This window comes from Poecile atricapillus, chromosome 1, assembly GCF_030490865.1.
Source record: "Poecile atricapillus isolate bPoeAtr1 chromosome 1, bPoeAtr1.hap1, whole genome shotgun sequence".
Classification (NCBI taxonomy): domain Eukaryota; kingdom Metazoa; phylum Chordata; class Aves; order Passeriformes; family Paridae; genus Poecile; species Poecile atricapillus.
Window position 1 is genome coordinate 50,660,239 of NC_081249.1, and position 20,457 is coordinate 50,680,695.

Sequence of the window (20,457 nt, forward strand, 5' to 3'; positions counted from 1 at the left end):
GTGACAGAGTATTAACATCTCAACTTTGTGGACAACAGCATAACTTTTTTCTAATGACAAAAATATAAGTGATTTTACCTTCAGTTTTAGAGAAAGTAAAATGAGAATCAATGATTTTAATTACCTGACATCTTTTTCAAGTTGCATAATATGTTCTTTCTGTAGACTTATTTGAGAATCTCTCTGTTGCACAGTTTCAATGAGGTATTTGTATGGCTGTTGTGCTTGGTTCAACAAAGAATTTGCTCTGTCAAGCTGCAAAAAAAAGGTAAAACTACATAAATTTTTTAACTTGTAAAGCACAATTACTTGATTATTACTGAATTATTATTGGATACTATTGATTTTTACCAATTGCATAGTAAGATAAACTTAAACCTGTTATTACACACACAAAAAAGGAAACACACCACCTTGAAATTGATAACTAGTACATTATCTTCTCACTTTTCTGTTCTAAATGTGTGCTATTTTCACTGCAATAATGGTACTACTCTCCCTAATCTGCATTTCAAGGGTTTTAATAGAAGAGCTTCCATTGATTAAGAAAAGAAAGTAGAGTCAATGCCTCTGTTTATGGTCTTATTGACTTACTGTGGTCTTTTCCTCCCTTCAAAATGCTGAAAAGGTTGTATCATAAATACTGCACTTAAGTAGCAGTATTTGAGCCAAGTTCAAACCAAAAGCTGATAAAATCACTTTTGCACCAGCTTTTTAGCCATGTTCTAGACTTCATCTAGACGACTGAACAAACTGTCAGTCAAAAGAAAAATAATGGGCTATCTAAGCATGCTGTAGTCTAGAGGATCTCTGGTTTGGTTTTAAATTAAAAAAAAGTCAAGAAAGACAATAGCTCAGAGTAAAAATTATGTAAAGATAGCAAAGAAAAGTTTTAGAACTTTACACAAAAAACCAATGTTTAACTTTGTACTGGACTTTGTACTGGATTGTATTGTGATTTAAACTATACAATTATATGGTAAAAGATCAAAAATTTAATGGCAGGATAAAAATGAGCTGAAAGTACTCCTGCGGAAAGAAAAAATTAAGATAAAGAAGAAGGATAGAAGAATACCAAGCATAACAATGGATTCACCAATTTCCTGATGTCTTCCACGTAAGAACCTGACAGAATATGCTTTAATCAAATAGGAATTACCATGATTACCCCAAACTTGACCGTTCATGTATCTTTCACTGAAATAATCTATATAAATATATATATACACACATACAAAATGTATAAAATTCAGTAATTTAAAAATATGTAGAAATTCAAATATTTGCACTCTGTGAAGCACTTGGATGTAGTAATTCTAATTTGCAATTCCTGTGGCTTTAAAAATCAAACTGTTAACCACATTCCTGAAATAGTAAGCATAAGAATTACATACGGTAGCCACATCTAATAGCAAACCTAGTTGTCCTTTCATTCCTATGAGAAAAATTAAAAGACAATCTTGAAGATTTTTAAAAAAGTTAGTCCGCCCTAATTCTGGGACATTTCAAGTTGAGGTTGAAATTGAGTATCTTCAAAAGTGATTTAACAGAAAAGCTGTGTAAGAAGTAGTGATACATTCATTGAACAATTAAGTCTCAAACAGAACAAACTAGATTGGCTGGCTGTTCTTCTGTTCAGAAATCAAAACGTTGTCTGTCTGGCTCACATTCTTGCTTAGCCTGTAAAGCAATCCTCCTTTCAATTTTAGTTGCAAAACAATATAAACTTCTTTGAGAACTTCTATCATGGAGTTTTGGTTAATTATGAGGTATTTTTTTAACATCAAATACATAAAAAACCACAGTTTAGAAAATCTTTCATTTTATGAACAGCTGTTCTGCAATGTTTCTACATATTTGGATTTTTGTGTAATAATGATTTACCTCTTGTGAAATCTGTATTACTTGTTCCTTCTGATGTTCCAGATCTTTTACAAGCAATGAGTTTTGCTTTTCTAGCTGCAGTAATCTTCTTGCCAAGTGAACACTGTGCCAATAAAAAGCAAGCTCAACTTGATTTTTTTCCAAAATAGGCAAAAGAAATTCTCACATTTATGCTTCAGGAATGATTGCCTTAATTTTTCACCAATGCTTAAATATTAACATATATAAACTACATAGTTAAACATGCTGCATGGTCAAAGTTAGAAAAACAGTGTAAATATTACAAAATTTAACAGCATTAAAATAGCATTCCCACAGTTATGCTATTGTAATATTTTATACAAAGTAATTACCTATACAAATTGTCCAATACTACACAACTGGAGAAATACTGTTAAAATGGTTAATCTAATTATGATTATTTACTTTTTAGCAACTTTACAGACTCACTTTAATTCTAACTTAAAAATTGTTTAAAAATGCTCATTAATATATGTTTTGTAGTGAGACACTGAAAAATGTAGTATTTTATCCCTTTCAAAAGAGAGGAAAATCGTTTTGTCTGACATTTAATATGCTAAATAATTGAGTTATTTCTAATTTTGCTTTAAATAAACTCTTATTTAGAGTCACAGATTAACTTTGAAGAGAAAGGATTATTGAACTACTTAAACAACCTAGTTAAAAAAATTAAATCCTCAACCTCTTGCAAGCTTCATGTCCAGAATCAAAGTTTATTATCCACTCAAGAGCATATGAGCAGCAATGGGAAGATTCAATATGCACTGCAGAGCCTACTAGCAGACATCTAACCTAGTCTTCCAAACTCTTATATATCACAGAATGGGCAAGGTAGGAAGGGACCACAGTGGTCATCTGGTCCAACCTCCAGAGCACATTGTGCAGGACTGCATCCAGGTGGTTCTTGAGTAACTCCATAGCCAGTTCCTGACTATGATACAGAATCTAAGAGAGGGTAAGTGGTCTAAAGCAGATTGACAGGGAGAGTTTATTTACTCTGAGGCTTAGGCTTAAGAGTGCATAAATCTAGATGAGTGTAGAAAGTCTATCTGAAAATTTGACCAGCCATAACCTCCATCTCTTGCTCAGTAAAATGGAATAGACTTCTGGATTTGGCATAAGTCTAAATATTCTTCATCTGTGTTACAAACATACTCTTTCATGCACTAATCTCATATAGTACAAAAGAGAAAAGAACAAATTCTTTCACTAGTAGCTATTAGAATGTAAGGGAAAACTTGGATACCTTCCCATGGCAAATTTAGGAAGGTAGCCCATCGTAATTTTCCCAGCTACAACTATTCAGTGAACTTCACCTGAATTTGTAAATATTTAAGGATAACACAAGTACATCTTTCAAGTATACTTCTCAGTATGTTTTTTGACTAGTTTAAATTGAAAGCAAAGAGACAAAGGGACTAATGTGCAAAGATGTCTTATGCCAGAAACATTTGATTCCAACTATACTAGAAAATTATGCAGTGCTCAAGAATGTGATAATTCCTTGTTAGCAAACCACTAAAGTCATCCTGGTAGTGTTCTGCATTCTCTCATTAACACCTAAAGCAGTAACTAACCCAAGCAGTTCCTAGGCATAGCTGACAAGTCAGCATGGGCAAGCAAATCATCGCCAGTATGTCGTTCACACATAATTTAACCTACACGGAGAATTATTTTCCAGCAATGGGCTACTACAGGCCATTTGGTCTTGATGCTTCGGAGTGTCCCCAGGCATGCTTAATTTAGTACTATGGGTGGACAATACCTATGTCTGAAGTAATGAAAGAGTTGTTTCTGGCAAGGGGCCAAAGAAGTATAGACAGACCCCATACTGCTTGGAAAGCTTGATTTTGTACAAATTTTCAGAGACTGAAGTGCTTGATGTGAACCTAAAAGACCTCTTCATTTAGGATCCTATATGTCTGGGATTAAAGAGCAGGTAGTGGACTCCAGAAAGGAGATTATTCACATTTGTAATACAGTCTCTTTCCTTAAGCAATCCTGGACAGCAGTAAATTTCTGTGTTTCTTTAATGGTGCTAAACATAGAGGATGGTGTCAGAGTACTTGCTTTTAAAACCTCTGGCAGCCAAAGGCATCACAAATATCATCTGCATGGCAGTTTTCCTTGAACCAAAACAGCAGGTAAACAGTACACAGTCTTTTATGGCTTTTTAATTCTAAAAGATAAAGGAAGTCTATGAAGTCTCCAACACTATTATGAAGGATTAAGTCAGTTTATTAGTCAATGCCTTTTGGAACAAAAGTGGAGTATATGAGTCATTCTGACAGAGCTACTTCTAAGCGCAGAAAGTGTCTTCCAAGCATATCTGAAATCCTGGCCTGATCATCAGACTCAGAATTCAAAGGAAATTTAACAGAGTTTTTATATATGTAAATAATCTAAACTGAATCTAATAAGGTGAGGAAAAAGAAGGATTGAAGTGGAAACCCAGAAAAGTGCCCAAACTATTGACAAAAGGAATAAACTGAAGCTTTAGGAAGTGGTGCTATAGAACTCATAAGTTTTCTAAACCAATGTCCAACAGGGTTTTTGAAGTTTTTTGCACACTCCTCACTTTCCAGGGATGGTGTTTCCACACCTCCCTGGGTAGCCTATTCCAATGCTTGACAATCACTTCTGTGAAGAAATTGTCCCACCTGAACCTCCCCTGGCAAGCCTGAGGTCACTTCCTTTTACCCGTTAGTTGCGTGGGAGAAGTGAGTCACAGCCACAACACACAGGCTTACAATGAGCCATTCAAATGTCACTATTATTTCTTAAAGACAATGCATAATATAAATTTATTAGTTCAAAATTACTATGATCAAGAGGTATGTTTTTCACCTATGCATGATTTTAGTCTATTAATCAAATTTTCAAATTGGCCAAACCAGAGCAAACTAAAAAAAAAAAATGCAAGTGGAGTCAGGTCCTGTATTGGTGAAGATAAAACTGATGCTCTGAACTGTTGTCCTTCTTAATATCCTGACAGCCATGTTTTTCTTACTATTAAATACAATGATTTTTAGGTATTAATAATGCATATTCTATTAGATAAATGTAAACAATGTAACTAATCTGCTTTTACAGCTGCTTAGTTTTATACAATTATAAGTAATCTTTCTGAAAGTCAATGAGAAGAGGTTTTAAAATCACCTAGAAAAAATGTATATGCTCATTCATATCCATCAACCTCGCTTATGGGTCCTAGTCCTCAATCTATTCCAGTATGCTTAAGTCATTATAAAACCTCTTTATGTTAATCAAGCTGGCTGGATTCTAAGACAAAACATAATGCATGTAATCTTCATTTAGTTTATCTTGAACAAGTAAATTCAGGAGGTACTTTTTTTTTACCTTTGCTTTAGTCGTCTTTTGGCTGTTGTAGGAACATTAGCACCATATCCATATGAGAAAAGAACCCTTTCAGCTTCAACTTCATCTTCCACTGCAAAAAATTGCAGAAAAGTGCTGTTGAAGAACAGTGTCAGAACGTACAAACTTACAAACTTCTAAGCAATTCTATTTATAACTCAACATGCAAAAACATTTTTCTAGAAGCTAAATTTTCAGTTGGTGCAACCTTCTGGACTTGAGTGAACAGTTTTTTCCCTATTAGCATTAAAAATAGTGCCACACTTTAATTACTTACAATACTTTTTATGATTAACATAAGACTTATGCAATATGAAAGTAAAGGAAAATAGTTCAGTTACCTTGAATATTCATACTGTTGATATGGTCACAAAATACATACTACTTGTATAAGTTTAATTCAGTGTAGAAGGTTAGGTTGCTTAAGTTTTTTAATCTAAAGAATTAATTTTCTGTGCATACATGAGAAGGTAGAGGAAGATATAATTAGGGAGTGTTTAAGGTGACAGGACATAACCAAGTCCATAGGACCAGAAGGGACATCTGATGTTGCTATGGGAGCTGATGTTGCACAGTGAGGCTGCTCACTATGGTTTTTGTGAAAGGCTGTGGTGATCAGAAATTTTACCACACTTGATGAAAACAAATGCTACCCATTTCTTCAGAGAAGGGCAAAAATTATATTCTATGTATATGCAAAACAGAAATATTAAAATAATCTCTGCCTCCATAGGTGATTGATTCCTGAAAACACATTTCTAAGGGTTTTAAACAGATTACAATTGCTTTGAAAAGAAATCCCAATAGCAGCAAGATTAAAATGTGTATGTTCATATTTCAAGTGCTGAAATTCAGATTTCCTCTCTCCTGTAAGAAGAAGTGGGCCAGAAAAAAAAAAAAAAAAAAAAAAAGAAAGAAAAAGAACAGGTATATGTGTGAAGTAGACTGGAGCAGAGAGAGGGGAATAGAGACGAGGGGTAAAGGGGGACAATGAGAAAAACGGGAGTGGCAGGGGTGTGAGAGAAGGAAGGAGAACAAGTAAACACCAGCCCAGGCACCACACAAAAGCTTTGATGAATCAAATAGTTGGGAACAGAAGAAACAAATGTAGGAAATGATGTGAGTCCTATCTGACTCATCTTTCTTAATGCTCAAGTGCCTCAAAATCAGAAATACCTTAATTTCTCAAAAAATTGCAAAATGCTGTAACTTCTGTTCTCACTTATCTAATACCCTTTAATGCTATTTTAAACAAGGATTCTTAAAACACATTTAGAAAGAGAAGAGCCTCTAGAAAAGCACCTGTGGTAAGTCACATATCGAGTTACATTAAAAACAGTATACAAATTTCAGTCAGTATGACAGAAAAAGTTTACTTATGTGGCACTACAAAGACAGCAGCACTTCAGAGCCGTTTTAAATATGACAGGGAATTCTTCAGCGCTGTAAACACCTCTGGTTCAGAAAAACATAAAGAATAACTTAACCTGCCTTTTTAATACCCTTCTTTTTGGTTACATATAGATTGTCGTATGACTCAGAAAAATATCAGAAAGATCCTGTCCTGTAAAATCATATCTCTCCACAGTGTCCAGTAAATGTCACATCATGAAGACAAACAAAAAAGAAATTGGAAATGTTGTAGGTATCAAAATAATATTCTTTATCAGTTTGAGCTTCTCTTCTCATACAACATTCCAGGCACTTCACCTGACTTTGTGATGTAAAATATACATTTTACAAGCTAGGGGATACTTATTAATGACAGATTCTTATGCTACTCAGCAAGGATGTGCCATTGTGAGGATACAATTAAGTTCAACCTTTTTCTTAGAAAGATACTAACAAATGGAAACAAGAAAAATCAAACAACTACTCTACAATAAAAATACCCTAATGTGAAGATTGTATCCTGAAAAGAAAGAATAGACAAATGCCAAGGAAATTTACTACTGTTATTCATCTGGAAACCTCTCAGGCACTTTAAGAAGTGGCTATATAAATTCTTGATAGCTTCCTGAATAGGCTGCTTCATGTCATTTCAATATTATTAAAGAGAGGCATAATGATCAGGGAGTAACAGTAAAAATTCAGAAATCTCTTCCATATGCATATTTTCCAAAAGAATAAGGTTTATATATATATATATATATAAATAATTTATATATTATATGACAAAAGACATCTCACATATGTAAATAAACACACAGTTTCTTAAAAAGTCCAGAGAACCAACCCAACCCCCACTGGTATCCCCAAATATTGTAAAACAGAAGAAGCATCATGACTCAGGATGAAGAAAAAAAACATTATATGCTGTTTAAATACACAGAGGTGACCACAGGGATGAAGATTAATCCTTATTATCACTAAAATTCGTGAAAAACTCTAATTGTCTCCCACACAATGTTTTAGTCTAAATTATATTCCCCGAAAGACAGACTGAAATATTTCCATAACACATTCAATTTGAAAAATAGTTTTATTTACTTTCAGTTATTTTTCTACCTTTAGTTATTTATGACATATAACTATCAGGGCATAATTTGAGACACAGGAAGAAGTATATCTGTCTTCTCCTTCAAAGAGCTTTTTTTTAAAAATATTTTTATTTTCTGTTTTCCATAAGATACTAAACTGAACTAATATTAATCTTAACTTTCTGTATCAAATACACTGAAATAGCAAGCTCATTATTAAATAGAAAATATACTGAAATATTATGAAGCTGTAACTCCTTTTTTCCTCCAAGGAAATCAGAAAATAAATTCATATTTTAAAAGAACAGTTCATTTGGAAACTTTCCTTTCTTCAGCATTCTGTAGCATAGAATGTAAATTGTAATTAAAATAGATATTTTAGAATAAGTTGATATTGATCTGGTAAAAAAACTTACTGCTGTCCCAAGACGTGTAAGAAAATGTAAAGCAGTGTAACTAAAAACCATTGTTCTGAACTCTACCTTCTACTTGAAGAAAATTAAGGTAAGGTTCAAAAATTCTGTGTTAATACATTAATATTCCTTAGGCATGTTTATAAATACACACACTTCAAAAAACATGTTACTGACTAAAACAGAAGCATGTATACAGCAAACATACTTATGGTCAGACTGGAACCTTTGGGTAGTCAGGCCATTCTAAATACAGACTGCAGTGCAAAAAATTAATAAAGCATGTGCGGTCTGGTTACTAAAGATACCCTAACATCACTGCATCTTGGCAATGCACACTTTGCTAGACACTACTGTTTCTATATAAGCTTATGCAATAATCTTCTATACAGAATACTTTCTAAATGTGACTATTTTTTGAAGGAGTAAAGAAAGAGAAAAGGAGAAGACAGTTGAATTAGTCTGAAATTTTAGAATGTCCTACTCTGTTTATGCCCTGGCTAGAAGATTTCCAGATTAGAGTCAGAGTTTCAAATTAGAAATGCTTTGTGGATTGATTTAGGCTGAGAACCAAATGAATAGAGATTTTACACAAATTTTTCTGTGTTTGGTAACATTTTAATTTTTGTGAATGAGAGACAAAAATTTTCAAGAGTAATCTTAATCCATGGTTTAGTACTTGGAAGAGACTGAGCTGCCACAAGCAACTATTTAATGTCTTATTGTTATTAATTCAAAGAAGGAAGAGTTTTCTTTCTCCTTCCAATTACTTAAAAAATTCACATTAATCATGGTACTGAAATATAAAACTTGTATTTGCCTGTCAACAAAGAGGGCTTCCTGACATTTAAAATGTACTTAAATAATAGAAGAATTCTAAAAACTGTATCTAATTATAATGGATTATTAGAGTAAGGAAAAGAGAAATTACTAAATACTGAGATAATTTTTAATAAGAACAAACTTAGACATATGGATGTTTGATACACACTTACAGGTACACTTAGAAACCTGCCATTAATATTTTCTACCAAAATAATTACTGCCTTTAACTTGACAGGCAATGAAGAAGAATGACAGGCACTGTAATATCTTCCAAGTGTCATGAAAAAAAATGGTATTGTAATGCCAGAAACACCTACAGATAAAACAACTTGTGACAGAACTTACTTTCTGCTGTCTGCAGTATTATTTCATCAAGCTCCTTTTCAAGTTTTTCATAAGTATCTAATCTTGCTTGAAACTCAGAATTCTGTGTTTGCAGCTCAATAATGCGGGTTTCACTAGAAGACTGAAGACTATAAAATTCCTTTGTAAGTACCTGTGAGAATGAATAACAGAAAGATCAGGGATTCAGCATTACAGTGATTTTTGAAAGAGGCAAAATATAATACATGTAAAATGTGTACCACTATGATGTTAAATATTTGATGTAAGTTTTGCACAGCAAAGATTAAAGTACTTTAAAAAGCAGTCACTCTTTCAATAATATTATCTTGCACAGATTAAACTCTCAGATCTTAGGCCTATCTGCTGAGGCCTTAGTAATTCTAAGAAGCTGTCTGAAAAAGCTACAAGAATTTTAAAGGAAGCTTAAGAAAAGCCACAACTAAAAAAATTCACACACAGCAGTCAAGACAGTGTAAATACAGTAATTTTTGTTGCTTTAACTGGATTCTGATTTCAGTCATCAATTTATGAAGATTCCTTTCCAGAATGCAAATATAAAAGTTTGTCATTAAAGCTATACCAGTCTTATGACTTACTTATTAATGAAAGGTAATATGCCATCAACATTCAAGACTTAAGTGAATACTTAATCCACTAAGTTTAAACAAAAACCTCTCATGTTCAAAAGTAAAAGCTATGGAGGCCTATATAATAATTTGTTTGATAAAGTGCTTGATAATAGTAAACAACATTGACCAAATAAATATACACCAAACTGGAATAAGAAAATCCTTGATATGTAAAATAGCAATCTACACACTTTGCAGAAAAAAATCCCTCCAAAACAGGTAAAGTAATAACCAAGTGGTATTGCTGTTAAATGTCATACTAACTTCCTAAGTAAAAATCACAAACATTTAGAATGACAAACGAATATAGATTTGGAGATACAGAAATACATGCACAGTGTGCAGAGCAGTAATACTAGAATCACTGTCGAAACTACAAAAGAACACACAATGCTTAGAGAAACCAGTCACTTGAATATAAAAAGTTCAGTCTAGTGTCACAGAAGAAATAAATGTATATTTTGAAACTGGGCAACATATAAATAATCTGTTTTCCAGTTTAGCAAGAGAAATTACTCTATGCTCTAAATAAAAGCAGTCAGCCCAGAAAAGCTGTAGCTGAGCCACAAGATACCAGTGCCTACACTATTAATAAAGACCAATGTCCTGTAACAATAAGGAAGAAACCTTAATAAATTAATGCTATATATAAGAAAGAAAAATTAAAGAGCTCCAAGAATTCAGTCAAAAGGAACAAAAATAAAAGCTTCAGACATCAAATATTTAAATTCTGCAAGAATATGTCTTAATGAAAGAGCACTTAAGTGCATATTTCTTAAAGAATTTAAAAGTGTCTCTCTAAAGAGAAAAAAAGTGCCAAAAATGTTAGTAGAATTGAATGCCAAATATTTGAGTTATTGTCAGATCAAAAAATTTCCACAAAGAAAATGAAAATATAACTCAAATTGAACCACATTCTCCAAGTTTAGACATGTCTGTGCAATTAAAAATCTGTTTAGCAACCTCTAAGTTTAGCAAAACTGGCACTCCCAGTGCTTGTGATCACAACTAACCTCATCAGCCAGGATCTGAATGTCCCAATATGGACAAAACAAGAGATTACAGCCTAGCTGAAATGCTCTAATTCTATTTCCACTCTATAGCTCCTTTTTATAAACAACTTAGGCAGGTTCAGCACTAGAAATGGGGTGACCTGAATACTGGCAATCTTCCCCCAAAAACAAAGGCTGCCACAGATGTCATCTTCTTCTGTCCCGTCCAGTTTGTATCCTGACATTCATTTGAAACGTACACTATTAATCTCATTTAAATCTGATAAATAGGACTCTGTGTTAAGTTTTTGGGACTATGGACAAGTGAAGAAATTTTGTTTTAAAGTAAGTTTTCTTTGTGGATACTCACATTTCCAAGATTAAAATAGGTGAACAGGATATGATTTATACGTTCTAAAGATAATAAATTCTAACCTTGAAGAGGGCCCACGTGCTTAAAGCCTACATAAACACGTGCATTGGCTGCAGGTGTCCAGGCTGTGTCCCTCAGCCAAGGGGGCTGCACCTCAAGGAAACTGTACTTAATAAAGCACAAAAATACTGCATGGCAGTGAGGAGTGAGGGGAAAAAAAGTGAGAGAGCCATGGTGCTGACACTGAGGTGAGAGAAGGAGGGGAGGAGCAGAGATCCTCTCTGCAGTCCATGGTGAAGCAGGTTGCCTGCCTGCAGACCATGAAAGACCACACCAAAGCAGATGTCCACACTGCAGCCCATAGAGGACCCCATGCTGGAGCAGGTAGACATCCCCTGAAGGCACTGCAACCTGTGGAGAGCCCAAATAGGAGAGTTTCTCCTGAAGGAAGCAGCAGGACATGAAGGACCCACACCCAGAGCAGGATAAAAAAGTGTGAGGAGGAAACACCATCAGAGAGGAGCAGTTATGGACCAACCTGAACCCCTATATCCCATCCCTCCCTGCACTGCTCTGTAAGGGGAAAGTACAAGAGTCAGAAATGAAGGGGGAAGTTAAAACAGGGTGGGGAAAAGTAATTTACTTTTTGTCTTTGTTTCTCACCATCCAACCTGTGTCCATGGGTATTAAGTGAGATTAGTTTTCCCCAGGTGAAATCTGTTTTTCCCATGATGGTAATTAGCATGTGATGTCCCTACCTTTGTATCAACCCATGCTCTTTATAAGTGTATTTACTCCACCCCCACCCTCTTCAGGAGGAATGAGTGACTGGGTGGGTGTCTAGCACCCCAGCAAGGTAACCCATCATGCTAGGACTAGCAATGTTAGGTCTTTTAAATGCTGTATACACCATGCTCACTTGACTTTTTTAGCTATGAAAAATTTATTCCAGAATTGTATATCAGTAAAAAGTATTTTGTTATGTAACAATGCTATTACAGATCCTATTTACAAATGATATTGAATTCACTGTACTCGTTTTGGTGAAACTGTCTTCTCTCCCTGCAATTCTCACAGACTGACATAAGCAGCTTTGTGACACAAAGAGATAAATGTTTATATTTATATTATTATAATAATATACAAATACCCACATGAATGAGGTACTGTCTTTAACAACTTTCCATGAGATATTATTTTATTTTTCCTCTCCCCGTGGTCTTGTGTTGCATTAAACTGATCAAACCTAGCAAGCTTTGTCACTTGACCCTGCTTCTGCAGAATTTGGTGGAGATATCAATATAGTCATGCCATGTTGTTACTTTTCCCCAAGCTTTTCCACTTTACATTCTATTGAAAACAACTACGTAATGCCCTGTAAACTGTCTCTTTATGTAACATACCTCCAGCTTCCTCTGGTATTTTTCACATTCCATTTGGCACTGAGAAAGATTCTTAGCTGTTTCTTGTTGCATGAGTTGAACATGTTCTGTTTCAAAGGACTTTAACTTACTTTGGTGAAGAAGTTCAGCTACTTTGCTTTCTGTGCCAAGCTGCATTTGTCTATACCTAACAGAAAAATGAAAAAATAAGTTTCTATGATACAAAAATAAGCAGTTGAAATATATCCTAGTTCTGTTCACTGTAGGTATAAATTTCAAAAATTAATATGGTATTTTGAAGACCTTAACAGGTATTGGTATGGTTATCTATGTAACTATTGTAACCTGTATTTGAAACATCATTAGGAAAACCCAATGTTATAATGACAATACACCACAGTAGGTGGAAAACTCTGCCAATGGCTTTTCTAAATATATTGTTCGTGCAGAATCAACTGACAATGTATACATACAGTATAACTTATTTTCCTTATTTTTAAAGTGTTATATCAATGTGAATCTCTTTCTTGGTACACAAATGTATGCACTGAAGTCTCTTCATTGGAGAGACATTAATGAAATGTTGTCTTCTTCACCACCATGTGTTACATGTGATAGGGAGAAGTGGCATTAAGCATCAGTGATATCAATGGTGTACCCTTTAAGATATCATGGGTATCAGCTATACTGCTTTTTTTCCACAGCCAAAGATATAAAGAAAAGTCTGACCACAATGGTGTAATAATTTCCAAAGTCACTCAGAATTACAGATCCTTCTCAAAAAGCAGAAATGAAGTATAATTTTTAGAAAATCACTGTCAGGTAGTTATAAGTGACAAATAATATTCCACTTAGAAGTAGACTTCATCTGTTTTATTCATTCATTCTACTTAACGGGCAATGTCAAAAATGAGATGTAAAGAAGTTTGCTGATGGAATACTATAATATTAGATGAAAATTTAGGCAATGTGAAGAACAGGAGAAAATTGAATGAATCTTAGCATTAAATAAATTCAAAATTCAAAAGATATATATGCAAAGTAAATCACAGGTTTTAAAAATGCTCCTGACCATATACATAAAATGATGAACTCCTAGCTGACTGTTTTCATTCGTAAGTGAGATCTTGGGATTTATTATACTTGATATAACCATTAAAACTTTGGTTTGGTTTTAAATAATGGTCAAAACACACATATTGGAAATTACTGTGGAAGAAATAAATAACACAGAACTCACTGTGCCACTTTGCAATTCCATGTTGTTGCCTGCATTACTGAATGTTGACAACCATTCTAGTACCTCACCTCACAAGGATAAGAAGTGTCAGAGCATCACAGAAGGGTAGGAAGGGTTACCTCTGACATCCAGCAACATCACACACTCACAAAATTGCACTGTGTGGAATAAATCATTAAGCAAGCTAGGACTCAACAGCTTAGAAACGAGATGGTATAAGGAAAAGGAAGGAATAAAGAGCCTGTCACATCATGAGAATAGAGATAGGAAGCAATTGTATTATCCAATAGATGACTGAGAAGTCATCTAATGATGCAGAATGAGCAAAAATAAATCTCTCTTCATGCATGAAAGCTGTGGAATTCCTCAACATGAGATGCTGTGGATGCTAAAAATTAACACTTAATTGATAGACTACTGAACAACTTGTAGCAGAGAAGTCCATTGAGAACCATTAAATGCAAGACGATACTTCTCACACTGAAGCCACTTCACAACAAACTGCAGAATTGCCAGATGACTCTAACCCAACATGGCTGTTGTGTTAGCTGCCATTTGTCAAGTAACAGTTGCAACAGACTTCCACCCTATTTAACATCTTTAGGTGAGATGGAGAGTGTTTTGACAAAAACAAGGGGATTACTTCATAATTTATTAATAATTTCCCTGAGTATTTCAGATTTGGAATGTTCCTATGGCACAAAGAGGGAGCAATTTTCACTGGAATTAATTTGAACAGAATTCATCATTATGATGTCCCTGATAATCACTCTGAAGACACCTGTCTATGTGTAAACAGTCCATTGAATGAATAAGATTGTTTCCTCACTGCATGAGTAGAGCTTGGAAGTCCTGCTTACTGAGCTCATGAAATTTTTTTCTTTTAAAAACCCTTTTTTTTTTTAATAGTATGACATTTGTTCTCATACAAGAGTTACTGCACTCAAGCTGCTAAATGCCACCAACCTATTGACAACTCCAGTCATTTTTGCTTAGGGATGTCTTTCAAGTGCTGGTACTTCCATCACTGTTTCCTGACTGTATGTTCCTGTTTTCATTTTACCACACACAAAAAAATCCAGCACTCTTGAATTTTCCACACTTTGCACAAGACTGGCTGCAAACATGACACTACGTCTGTTCTGGTACACACATTGTTTACAATCCTGGGAAGAATGCTTTGTTCCAAAAAGAGTTAAATCTTCACAAAGATACATGTCTTTCAGCCAACAATGCAATGAAATACACAAATTTAATTTAATTATTAGTTATATTTATTGATTCTCAGCAACAAATTTTTGCATCTTCCACCTCAACACAAAACAAAGAGCAATGCCTTCCTGTAGGCAGCCTCAGACCTTCAACCACTCTGAGCTTCAGTGATCTGTACTGTACTGAGCTGACACACCGGCAACATGCATGAACAGAGGCAATCCATACTTCTCTGTATCCACCTTCTATACTTGGTGGAGAAGTCTGTAGTTCTCTGGTGATTCTACTCAATCAACTGAGTGCTTCCGGAGCATGGTTCTCAAACCCAGTCATGACAAGTAACTTCTGAAAGAAATTTTATCCTTTGTTTTGGAAATTAGAAGTAGGTTACGTGAGCGTGATCTGTTTTGCACTGGCAAGGTTATGACGGGTCAGTTTTCTTTTAACCTTACTACACTGTTGATCCCACTAGTAACTCCTTCACCATAGCACCATTCAGAGATTCTTTGTCATATTTGCTTTTAGTTGGCCAGATAGTATCTCTGCTTTCTTGGCTACTATTTCAGTACAAGTGTGTGTGCATGTGTGTACAGAGTCATGTAACACAATGTGCTGAAATACATTCCTTTATCTGCCTAGATGGTCTCTGAGGGAAAACAAAAAAAAAAAAAAACCAAAACAAAACCACCCTATGTTTTAATACTACTATTATGGAAAAAAACTCCACAGGAGTGGAATGCGGGTCTGCAGGATTTTTCTCTGTTGAGAAATTTTAGCAAACTTGATATAATGAAAGAGTAGAGTTTTTAGTCTCACAGAAAAATGAGGGTTGGGAATCAAAGAGAAATTACAGATTCAGCCAATGAAAAAAATCCCACATGTAAGAATCATCTAGAATGAGGTCTCAATTCCTTTATGTCTCTCTGCCATTAGGTTGACCAGTCAATGATGCCTGAAGTTTGCTAAAGCTGTGACACAATCGTGACCAAAAAATTACTTCTACAGTAAAGGAGAAGAGGGAATACTCAGGGAGGGACATGAACTCTCTTTTGTAAGGTTTGAAAGATTTTTTATTCACAGGAGCTTGTTTTTCAAGTAGTGGATAATGATATAATAACATGTCAAAATATGCATACCAGAGAACAAACAGAAAGATTTAATGGTAAAATCATGCAGTCTGGATATTTAAAATATGGCAACCTACAGGTTTTTGAATGGAGGAACTAAACTGCCCCCCTACAAAACCTGAGATGTACAGCAGTACTCCTTTAAAAGGTAGTTGAACAATGAAGTACATTAGAAGACAATTAATTTTTACAATTACCCTTTCAAGAAGTGGCAAATCAGTATTAAACTTGTTAAGAGGAAAGAGTGCCAAGCAAGTAAATAAAAATTATGTATCTTACAAAGACAGTCCCACCAAAATGATACAAAATGAACTCTAATTTTAATTTTGTAAACCAGATTATCTCAGCCTAAAGCTTTGTGGGATATATTTTAGAAACTATTTTCAAGTTTAAAAATGGAAAAAAAATCTCTGTAAGTTGTGAAATCACCCTGAGTCCACAGTTGGGTCAGTTCCAGATCTAAGATCTTTAAAGCAATTAGAATATACTCTCATATTTGTACAAATGTCTGTGCTTTGGTTCAGTGCCAAATTTGCAAAGAAACCTAAATGGTACAGACATTTCCTTCCTAACCTGTCCTCTTGCAAGCCTCCCACTTCCAGCCCCAACATGTCCCCTAATGTTCCTGACCTTCTCCCTCTCTGTCCCAGCACCAGTTCCAGACATCTCTTGAATTCCTATTCTGTTTTCATTCTTTATTCCTAGGACATCTGTTTTTCTTATCTATGTTTATATCCTGTTCAGCCTCCATTCCCATCTTATAGCCCTACTCTCTGCATTCTGGATTTCTCTCTACTTCTATCACCCTTGTAGTTTGGCATCCTTCCTCAAATCCTACCCATCCTTACCTCTTGTAATTTGGGGTTCAAATCCCTTGTTTAAGATTGTTTAACTTTCTCACCGTCTGCAACTGAGTCTGCCTGTTAATGCCTCCTCACTTTCAAAGAGCCCCAACCTAAGCATAAAAGTACACAAATATTCCTTACTCTCTCTTGTGCCAACTGGAGTCACAGAAGGAGTAACAGTGGTCTAGATAGAACTCAATTAAATTCAGTCTGTCACAGACTGCACAAATCCTGTCCATACATGCAGCAAACTGCCAGACTCCAGTTCAAATATGGGTACTCAATGGATCATGTTTCCACTGGTTTTCTTTTTGATCCTCGGTACTGAAAACTGGTTGGTTTATTTCCGAGCAATCAAAAATTTTCCATTAATTGTGTTCGTATGTTACTCACTAAATAACTAAAAATGTAGGAACTCAGAACCTTAGTTTTCAAGTGCTTTCATTGTTCAGCTTTTGCAGCACACAGATTAAGTCTGATTAGTCATATATCTGGCTAGTTTCACAAAATGAAAGTCTGTTTTAATGTTTACTAGAAAATGCGTAAGAAATCTGACATTCATTTAAAATACATATTTTATGAAGTTTTTATACCAACTTTATAGGCATTTTCATTTTTTTGTGGTATTTATTACTTCATTCATGTCTATCAATTACATTATTTTAATCTGGTCTAAAATAACAATGCACTTTGTAACAACAAATTTAAATGCCTCCAAAAACAACAACAAAGCTCTGAATATAATGATTAAACACAAGATGAAGCATGTCATCTACTAATTGTTTAAGCAATTAAAAACTTGTTTGTTGAAATAATTTTCACTTAAAATTTGTTTTTCCCAAACAACATGCTGAGAATTTTTTTAGCAGAATATTCCTGGTTCAGGATGTAATTAAAAAAACAATCCAGAAACATATAGGTTAGATGCTAAAGGGTAAACTTGATTTAACATTCAAGTTCTTACCAGATGTTACATTTGCTTCGTATCAAGTAATTAAACATACAGTACTTTTGCATGTGGTTCAGAGAGAAAGCTTAGAAGCTTTGTTTAAAGCTGCTTGCTTCAAAGCAGATTTTTGTGTTTTGCAGCATTCTAAGCACTTATTTTTTATCGACCTCTGATCCTCATTCTGTCAAAAAAAACTTCCACATAATATTTTGCAGTTTGGAAGAAGTGCAAGGTCCAAACAGCCACACTCAGCAAGATAAACACTTGGTTTACGCCCCTTGTAGCTTTGGAACACCTAAATCCAAAACCACTTATACAATTAATAGGAGTTCTTCAGAATGTAAACCCATATATTCTTTCTACCCTAACTAGAATGCCCAGTGTACATTAAACTACAAGAATGAACAATATGAAAGATGTGTCTGCCTTAAATGTATCTGCTGAAGCATGCTGACTGACAGGGACAGAAATCCATCTTTGTTTCTTTGTCTCTGGACTATGCAATTGTGCTTTCTTTTATTTGACTCTGACTCTGTGAAACATAAGATTCTCTCCTGCACCAAGACACGGCCTGAAGACTACTGGGTAGAGACTGCTTCTGCCAAGCCTCTGCTTGGGAGTCATACTTCAGTCATGAGAATTTCCTAATAAAACTTCACTAGGGAGTTTTTCCTCAATCCTGAAGCAACGAAGGGCACCAAATCCAAACTTTCACTTACTGTAAGTGTATTCTTTATTTTGGGCAACTGTAAAAAAAGAAGAGCAACGCCTCAGTGCTGCTGATGCGTGCTTAGTTTGCTCACTTATCGAAACTGTTATTACTTGGTTTAAGTAATCAGCATATTTAAATAAATTTTGTTGTTTCAATAAAATAAACACAAAATATTCAAATAACTTAAATGAATTTTACTAGTATACAGACATTTATTAAGGATGTGACAGCATCCTTAACAAAAAGAAAGGACCTGAAGAAATGAGTGAGCATATAATAAAGAATATAACATCACTGTTTCCTCCTCAAAACCTGTTTTTAGATACATGAATAGGAGAACAGCCACCTCAGTATTTTTTAGGAGTGTAATGGTAGTTGCTTTTCTCTTTGCCTATACAAATTAGTCAAGATGTATGACCTTGTGTTCTCATTTATGTTTCTGGGGATAAAAAATATATAGAACCATGAAACACACAGCTGACCCAAGAATACCTACCAGATCAAGTATTTCAGGAGATGTAGGCATGGAGATACCTAGTTTCGGATTCCAAATGTAAATTACCACTTCACAAGATCCCTTGAATGAAGCTTCAAAACAGCCCAAAGGTGAAGCCCAAAGAAAGATTAAAGATTCCTCTTTTTCAAATAGGAAGGCTATGAAATGAGTTATCTGAAGCCTAGTGAAGAGACACAGAGGAAATAGCGTCGTAAAAGTCTCCTAAGTTCAGGACAACAATCTAAAAGGGAAACATAGCCAAGCTAAAGGTCCAGACATCAGCACCTCAAGCAAAAATAAGTCAGAAGAAGCTAAAAACTTGCGTTGTTTCTGGCACAGCCTCAATACACTGCACAGTTATCTTCTGCATCTGTGTGCACTAGCACATAAAATGGCAAAAATCACAGATCTTGGAAGTATGAGGAACATGCTGAACTGCTGGACCATACATCTGGATGAGCAGCAAAATAAGCATGACTAAATTTCTCATTGCCTAATCAACATCTTTGCTCACTTCATTAAAAAAAAATCACTTTGAAATCACAGACTGAAAAGGATCCCTGCAATGCAATATGGTTTTGTCTGTTGCACATATTTTAATCTAACAGCAAAGAACCCAAAGTACATTTATTAAAACGTCATTAAATCTTAAGTCGTATTTTCTATGTATACTTTCCTCTATTTGATTTCTCATGGCATCCCAAATCATTAACTTTATTAAACAAATATTTTCATTTCATGGTTTACTTAATTCCTTGCAAAAAATGCCATGCTAACAAAGCTGAATTTTGTACTAAATCAACAAAAAAACCCCAAGGAATAGTACAGAGACCTATCCCCCAATAATGTATATTGATTAATGAGGAAATAATTAATTGAAATTGTAACTATTTTGAGGTTTTGATATGAGAAATATAAAACCAATCTGAATGAAGAAAAGGCCAGTAACTTTCCTGATATTTAACATTAAATAATGAAAGCACTGACTTTTAATATTTATCTACACTAACTTGCAAGTTTGTAGCACAGATTTGGAATTGTCTGACTTGGTAATTTCCTTCTGCTATTCATAATAATCTTTTCTGGATACGGCACAATTTTGGTAATGATTGCACAATTTACCTCCTTAAATAAAGTATTAGCTTTTCCAGAGA

At 34.5% G+C, this 20,457-nt stretch overlaps 1 protein-coding gene across 4 annotated transcripts in view; it reads right to left on the reverse strand.

The window, feature by feature from the left end:
* Positions 1 to 20,457, reverse strand: part of PIBF1 (progesterone immunomodulatory binding factor 1) — a 105,503-nt gene that overhangs the window by 29,868 nt on the left and 55,178 nt on the right. For all 4 annotated transcript variants that reach the window (XM_058848612.1, XM_058848622.1, XM_058848631.1 and 1 more), the window contains 5 exons: positions 12,744 to 12,909; positions 9,347 to 9,497; positions 5,266 to 5,356; positions 1,885 to 1,987; positions 125 to 255 (listed from right to left, as the gene is read on the reverse strand). In XM_058848612.1, the coding sequence (XP_058704595.1) occupies positions 125 to 255; positions 1,885 to 1,987; positions 5,266 to 5,356; positions 9,347 to 9,497; positions 12,744 to 12,909 (642 nt within the window). The remainder of the gene's footprint in view (positions 1 to 124; positions 256 to 1,884; positions 1,988 to 5,265; positions 5,357 to 9,346; positions 9,498 to 12,743; positions 12,910 to 20,457) is intronic.